The sequence below is a fragment of the Heterodontus francisci genome, chromosome 3, assembly GCF_036365525.1.
Source record: "Heterodontus francisci isolate sHetFra1 chromosome 3, sHetFra1.hap1, whole genome shotgun sequence".
Taxonomy (NCBI): Eukaryota; Metazoa; Chordata; class Chondrichthyes; order Heterodontiformes; family Heterodontidae; genus Heterodontus; species Heterodontus francisci.
The window spans coordinates 62286397-62294820 of record NC_090373.1 but is presented as its reverse complement, the minus strand read 5'-3'; the positions used below and the strand labels follow the sequence as shown (position 1 = coordinate 62294820).

Sequence of the window (8424 nt, the reverse complement as noted above, 5' to 3'; positions counted from 1 at the left end):
GTGCATTCAGCCATTTCTTGATATTACCTAGAATGAATTGCATTGGCTGAACACTGGCTTCTATGATGGTGGAGAGCACTGGACAAGGTCAAGATGGATCATCCACTCAGCACCGCTGGCTGAAGATGGTTGCAAATTCTTCAGCTTCGTCTTTTGCACTCAAGTGCTGGACTCTCCTCTAGTACGACCACATTCTTCCTGTAATGCAATGACCAGAACTGCACAGATCCCTGAAGGTGGAAAAAATGGTCAAGGCGGCAAGAACTGTATAACACACTATTAGACCACAGCTAGAGTACTACGTACAGTATACCTGACATTCATATGCTTCACCTCACCCTCCCACACTTAGCACTACTGCAAGCCTTACACCCACATCTCTCAGTTTGCACATAATTCCACCTATCCAACCATAACAGTTACATTAGCCAAACAGATTGCGGGACACTCGGACACACTTTCCACTCTCGTGCAGGACAAGCTGATGTACAATCAGAGGCCGCAGAAGCTAACTGGAGAGGTTCAGGCATGCCTGCATATCATGCCTGCCCCTGCCCCCACCCCCACCCATGGCTGAGGCCATGGCCAGCAGAACTGAAACCGCTAAAGATGATGGTATGCTCCTATCCTCCTTCTCACATCCCACTTCTCCCTTATCCCACACTTTTCTGATTTACAAGCTGCAACTGTTGCAAGCATGCACGTCTTACTTTGCCCCCCCTCTCCAAACAACCTTACCCTTGAGCCTTTCTCCTTTCAGATGCCCAAGTAGTACAACCTGGCCAGGCAGTAAAGAACAGCCATGAGACAGTGATGATGAAGACACAGCACCGTCAATTAATTTCACACTCGCAGCCACCAGCTCAGTTACTGGCGCTGTGCATAGAAAATAGATAAGACACTGCGCACAAGTGGCCTGCAGTCAGGACAAGGGAAAAAGACAGCTCAGGTGCCAGCTCACCAGAGGGCGAGATTGCATGAGTTCTGCTGCAAAGGACTCAGATGAGCACTTCAGTGGGGTAGTGTACAGAAGGCTGCTGGTAGGTATGCATAACCACAAGCTTTTGATGCATTAAGAGGCCTGCCAGAAATACTTTGAACAATGTCAAGGAGCACGGAAGAGTTTGGTATCAACTTGGTACAAGGCTTTGCAGAGAGCTTGGAGCCCATCCTTTCTAGCATGGAAGTGGTGGCCAGCTCGATTAGCACACTTGTGCACCCAACCACGATGTAGCATCTGATGGTCGGTAGCTTCCGTTGCAGCACAAACAGCTTCCACCAGAAATCGGAGTGCTATAATGGAATCTCAGACTGCTGTGGTGGTTGACCGTGTTGGCTTAAATACTGTGGGCACAGCAGACTGCCAGAAAAACAAGGCATCATGACTGCTGCCAGGATACTGGGTGACTCTTTGCCTATGGGCACAAACCAGCTGGAATCCCGTTTTTGTGGTATATGGTAGAATTGGCATGCAGCACCCGCAAAGCAATTTGTGCCCAGTCATTGGCACTCTACAACATGGGAAGCCTGCAATTGTATGAACATACAAATTAGGAGTAGGCCACTCGGCCCCTCGAACCTGCTCCGCCATTCCATAAGTTCATGGCTGAACTGATTACGCCACATTTTCACCTACTCCCACTTACCTTCCACCCTCTTGCTTATCAAGAATCTATCTAACTCTGCTTTAAAAATATTTAAAGACTCTGCTTCCACCACCTTTTGAGGAAGAGAATTCCAAAGACTCACGACCCTCAGAGAAAGAATTTCTCCTCATCTCCGTCTTAAGTGGGCGACACTTTATTTTTAAACAGTGACCCCGAGTTCGAGGTACTCCCACAAGAGAAAACATTCTTTCCACATCCACCCTGACAAGACGCCTCAGGATCCTGTATGTTTCAATCAAGTCGCCTCTTACTCTTCTAAATTCCAACGGATACAAGCCTAGCCTGTCCAATCTTTCCTCATAAGACAGCCCGCCCATTCCAGGTATTAGTCTAGTAAACCTTCTCTGTACTGCAAAGCCTCATGCTCGCTTTGCCTGCTTCTCTCCGAGAAGACAGAATGAAATGTAGTTAGCATTCAAATAAATGGAAAAGAGTGACCTTTATGCAACAGTGAACAGAAAACTGCTATAAGTTGCTAATATCTCGAGCTCCAGCCTGGAAGGAACCAGAAACATTAAAGTTCGTCATTGCAGTCACCTTCACAGCCATTGGCAATGCCATCCTTACCCTGCTCTGATTGAAGTTGTGGCTGCAGCAGTTGGCAGATTTCAATTAAGACATGCTTCTGGAAGCGCAGATGTTTCATACAGTAGTTGAGGCCGAGATGGAATTGCTCCCTGAGCACCCTATGCATATATATGGCCTCCTGCTGAGAACCATTCTCTCCCTCCCTCTTCCAACAGCTTGTCTTGCTCTGCGTGCCCTCTACTCATTCTTTAGCCATGCTGTGCTCCAAGGGGATTTCCTACCCTAGTACATTCATCTCTGGGAGCAGCTGGTTTGCACAGATGCCTGAATTCAGTTTAAAGTACTTCAGCAATTGCCGCACTGCTCCATGTAGACTTTTGTAAATTTAAACAACTATAGAAAGCACCACTGTAGAATCACAGCAACAGTCAGAAGAAATCAATCAGCAACTAACCTGTGAGTAGTTGAAGATCCCTTTAGAATAACACTGGTGGGGTGCTCCTTCCTGCTGTTGGACGCATGGTCAACCATGTGTGATTATGAGATGGTCCGAGCCATGGGCCTGAGATCCCAAATGACAGCACTAGTTTCAAATCAGCATTGCACACTGATTGACGTCAAAATCTGCCTAGTCTGCCTACTTCTAGAGGTTTTCACTGTGCACACTAACACCCTCACCAACATGGTATCTGATACAACTCACCCAAGGAATGTGCGCATGTGCTGCAGACACCATTTTGGACCTCAAATGGCTCTGTAGCTGGGCTCTACCGATCCAAATTACCTACTGATGGTAAAATGCAGAAAATGCACACTACACATTCAATAAAGACCAATTTCAAGAGTATGTAATTAACTAGAACATTCTAAAACTTGGAGAATATAATGGACTGTATAGTCTTTTTATTTATGTGAAATATCAATCATTTTAATAGGCTTGTTTTATAGCTTGAATGTTGAAAAAAAAACGGAACAGGGCTGTTTATAATAATTTTCTAAATTTCTGCTGATCACTTCCAGACTCAAATCTGGTGAAAAAATTTTTACCCACAAAATATTGGGTAAGGATTAAAAATATAACTTTGCTTTTCTATCTTCTGTTTTGCAAGTGGAATTAAATAGGAACATTATAAGTCAATTCAACAGCAGATTAATTTGAAAATCCTTGTCATAGAACCTTTAACGTTACATTCATATACTTATTTGTAGAAGGCAACTTAAACAGTTCTTTGTCAGATTGTTTGTATATTTAAATACCTACTGTAGCCAGAGCATCACTATCAATGGCTTGTCTTCTCATCCCAACAACTTCACCTTGGGAATCCTCAAAGAACCTGTACTTGGCTCCTAAATCTTTACATGTTGTACTTTGAGACCATCATCCACACACATAGCGCTAACTCTATGATGTACATTAACAACATCCAGTTCTATATCGACACCATCTCTCTTGATCCCTTCACTGCTCTGCACTGTTAGGCTGTTTATCTGACATCCAGTCTAAGATGAGCATAATTTTCCTCCAGTTATACATTGGGAAGACTGAAGCTACCATCTTGGGGTCCCACCTCAGACCCCTTACCGTTGCCATCAACTCCACCCCCTTCCCTCGCCATCACCTTAAGCTGCACCAGACACTGCATCCTGTTCAATCCAAGCTGAGTGTGCAACCCCATATCCTCTGCACCTACTTCCACTTCCATATCACTTTCCTCTGTCCGTACAAAAGTCCATCAGCTGCTGAAACCCTTATTCATACTTTTGCCAGGCAAACCACCACCACCCCTCCCCCAACCTGCCAAGACTGAGGCACACATTATTTTGCCACATGAACATTAAAACTTCAAATTGCAAGCCCCTGACTGGAAAGACATATGCAGAGTAACAGAAAATGTTGGAACAAGGGACAAAGGACCATGTCCTGACACATTCAACCAACAATGGACTTTTGATTACCAGACGTTGAAGGTGGGGGAGCTGGCATTCCAGGTTGACTGCTAAGATAGCAGTGTTTAGTCACATGACTAACTGGCTGTTGCAAAGTTTTGAACTGAGCGTTTTAAACTGGCGAAAACAGTGTTTGAAGTCAGAAGGCGGTTTTCTCCTGGACTGAGAACATCTCTAACCTGTCTGCTCTCATCTCACTCCCACCAGCTTCGGAAACCATTGAAGACACATGAACCCCAAGAGAGAAAAGTCTCCTACAGTGAACAAGGTTTAAGAAGAATACTGGGCTCCAACAAAAAGTAACAGCTGTCTACAATCAAGGACTCAACAGCAAGCTGGAAACACAGCACAAAAAACAAGAAACGCTTCAGAGATTGCCTCAGACCTCTCCATTTTATTTTTCTTCTCTTTTCTGTTCGTATTTGCGTGTGTGTATCGCATGTGCGTGCTAGCGTGGCGTGTCATATATCCGTAGGCGTTAACTGTATTAGAGTTTAAATTTAAGGTTTAATAAATGTCACTTTTCTTCTCTAGAAAAGATAGAAAATAATCCCAAGAAAGCCTGTTTGTGCTCGTTTCTTTGCTTTATAATTGGAAAGCAGTGAATAAGGCTTCATCAATGGGGCACTCAAAACACAGTGCATTTAAAAATAAAACCCTGTTACAGTAAGACCAGGTGAAGGCTGACAGGGGCCCCTAGACACCTTTCTCACCTGGTTGTAACACTTTGGACACCTCCAGACACAATTACTTCAGTGCTCTTCAGCTGGCTTCCCATCTTCCATAAACTACAGCTCATCTAAAATTCTTTTGTCTGCATCATATCCTGCAGCAATTACTGCTCATCTATCACCCAAGCTCTCACTGTCCGACATTGGCTTCTGGTTCCTGAAAGTCTCAAATTTAAAATTCTCTGTTTAAAATTACTTCATAGCCTCACTCCACCCTATTTCCGTAACCTCCTCCCACTGTACAACCCTCTCTGAATTCTCCATTCCTCTGACTTGGCTTTTTGTGCATCTCCCCTTCCTTTTGCTCATCGTCAGTACCCCAGTCCTAAAATTCCTCTGCCTCTCTGTAACCCTCTCTTCCTTGAAAACACCCCTTAATACTCATCTCTTTGACCAACTTTTGATCAACCTTCCTAATTCATTCATCTTTGGCTCAGTGTCCATTTTTCCATTAAACCTCTAGGACATTTTTCTACATGAAGACATTATATAAATGCTGTTGTTAAATATAGAGATACTGTATAACCCAGTGGTAGTCACAGAGTCTCATACATTTTATAATATTCTGCTTTTATTGACAATCATATATCTGCATGGTGTAACATTATTTTACCTACAGTAACATTGCAATTCATTACACACAGTGGTTGTGTGATGACTGTTGTAATAATTGTAACAAAACATAACAGATTTGAAAGCAAAGCTTCAATTATTTATCTTTCATAGAAAGAAAATACTCCTTGCATTACGCTCTGGGCCTGATTTTCCCCATTTTAGTTACAGCTAAAAAGAATCAGGCACAACTTGCATGTATCACAAGAATGGCACTTTCCAATTTGTGACCATGGTTTCAGAAAATGAAAGATAAAATACAAAATATTCAATTATGTTCCATTGTACTTGCTTTCCAGAGGTCTTTTTTGTTGACTCTTTTTACCCAATCAGATAACTTAGTACGACTCCTGAATTAAAAGAGTTTAAAGGAGGTTTTTTTGTGGAAATAATACATTAAAGTGGAAGAGACTCTGTCTGAGACACAATGAACTCAATGTGTGAGATTTTCCTTTCTAGGTAAATAAAATCTTAAAATGTCTCTTTGCACACAGCAGAGACCATTTCCAGATTAAAATTTACACTGTGATACTTGGATATATATTGGACCAGGATGGTTGGAGAAGCTTGATGCAGTTCGCCCTCCTACCAAATGCCACATTGCAGCCCTTGGCACAGACCTGAATTACAGCCTGTAACAAGTTTGCAATCCCACTGCACTGATATAAATGGCATTTGTAGCCTTACATCAAAAGAAAAATACAGGCCATAAAAACAGGAAAGGCTGGAAATGCTCAACAGATCAGGCAGCATCTAAGATAGAAAGAGTTAGCGTTTCATATCTATGACCTTTCATCAGAACTCATCCATTTGAAACATTATCTCTGTTTCTCGCTCCACAGACGTTGCCCGACCTGCTGAGCATTTTCAGCAATTTCTGCTTTTATTTCAGATTTCCAGCATCTGCAGTACTTTACTTTTGGAAAATATAGGCCTCTGTATTCGAACTATTTTACTGGATAAAAAAACTTCCGCAAGGAGTCTATCTGCAAAGCATTTTAAAATTTATAATCAGTAGCATGAGCTATTTCCTATATATTCTCCAGAAAATTAAAGCAATTATTAGTATGTGCAATAATTGGATTCATAAATTAAAAATAAAAAAATGCCCTCAGAGCAATGCTTTGATCAAATAATTGTTTTACAGTCTTAATAATTAATCAATACTCTCTTGATAGCTTAATAAGCAAATGCACAGGCCAGGGAGATCCCAGCTTCAATGTATATTTATCCTGTGCTGAACCAGGGCAAAACTGGAGCACTACAATTGGCACCATAAAAATGTCGAAGGTTTTTGCACTTGATCGTTAACCATTACCCCTGCTGAGGTGCAAAGGCAGGGGTGGTGTGCCCGCATGCAAACAGCAGCTGGCAGCCCCACAGAACGTTAGCTCAGCAGGAGTCACTGCCCTCTTGACAGAAAAAGGGGTGGAAGTGTGTGGGAGGAAAACATCTGGTGAAGATAAGTGATTAACCTACTTGAGCCTTTGAAACTGCAGTGTTTACTGAGGCTTTATGCAAGCTGCATCTAAAGCAAGAATTTGGACTCAATGAAACTAATTAATCAAAAGTACATACTATAAATACTTATAATTCTACGTTTGTTGAGAAAAAATAGTTTGAAGATCACCAAAAACAATTTTCTCACAAATTAAGTGCTTGAGAGTGGACAGTGATCTTAAAGTAGTTGAATCATCAACTTGGAACAGATAGTAAGGAAAATGTCAAAACAAAAGTTACTTCTTCACAAGAAACCTAGTGCTTAAGATGTAACACACCTCAATCAAGTGGCTTCACTCTTAGCCTGTAACAATCTCCTTATAAAAGAACACCTGATGGAGTAAAATACTCAGTGATACAATAGCAGCTTTCCTACTACATTACTATCAGCTTATAACAATGTGAGCAATGGCTGCCAGCACTTAAAAGGAATAAAAATCAATCTACAATGTGCAGTCGCGTTTAATTGTGGGAAGCTTGAAGGTCCTGGTGTTCCACAGTTGGCAGCTGCTCTCTCCAGAACGTGAACTGACTGTAGGTATCTGAGCAAGGGAAGTCGGAGGAATGCTCTCTCTTTAACAGGGGGAACACATGATCAACTATTTCACTCAGTCTTACGTAACTGGAAAAAGAAACAGTATAGTTCTGCATGAGAAACTTAATACACCATCACATTAACACATTTAGGCTCTGCAAGCAGAGAATTTACTGGTTTGTTTCTCTCGGTGCATGCTTCTGAAAATAGCATTTTATATCTCAATTTATGTAGTATGTGCCTCAGTAAGACCATTTCTTCACTTGTGCAAGTTGTGCCTCTTTTCTGAAAGAATTATGGGTGTTGGGTGGTAAAAGGGTAAAAGTCCAAAATAATGGAGAGTCAATATTTTTCCTTTCTGTTCTGTGGTGCTGTTTCATTCACTTATTCCATCTCCTGGCAGCCCTAGTATTATGTACAAATCTGATTCCAGTGCTGAACATTAGTCCCAACCCTGGCTAGTTGGGAGGAATGCAGTTTAAAATTGCTAATAGCATTGCATCCTACTCTTTGGTCCATTGGTTGACAGAGACAACAATGGATCAGCAATGTGTTTTATTCAGATGAGAGCATTAAACTGGCTAATGTTTGTAAGGGATGGAGTGTCAGAATCGAGAATTAATGCTCATTACTACCAAGGGATCTATGTTTACTTAAATATGAAGTTTAAACATAATTACAGTAGATCAAATATTTACTAAAGACATCAGTTGAGTTCTACCATTTCATTCTGATGAATATTTTGATGATTTTTAAATTAGAAATGTGCATTAACTATGGGTTTTTAGAAATTTCTTGCCCACTAAGGATTTTTATGAATATATAGAAATGAAACACTTATTATCCAGTCATAGGTGGATGCTAGGTGAAAGGATCAAGCGCAGGAAGATCAGACCATAATGGG

The 8424-nt window shown here is 41.5% G+C and overlaps 1 protein-coding gene across 1 annotated transcript in view; it reads right to left on the bottom strand.

The window, feature by feature from the left end:
* Positions 1-5442: 5442 nt before the first annotated feature.
* Positions 5443-8424, bottom strand: part of lpin1a (lipin 1a) — a 117101-nt gene continuing 114119 nt past the window's right edge. Inside the window, exon 20 of the mRNA XM_068022705.1 lies at positions 5443-7607. Within this exon, the coding sequence (XP_067878806.1) occupies positions 7448-7607 (160 nt within the window). The 3' untranslated portion in view covers positions 5443-7447. The remainder of the gene's footprint in view (positions 7608-8424) is intronic.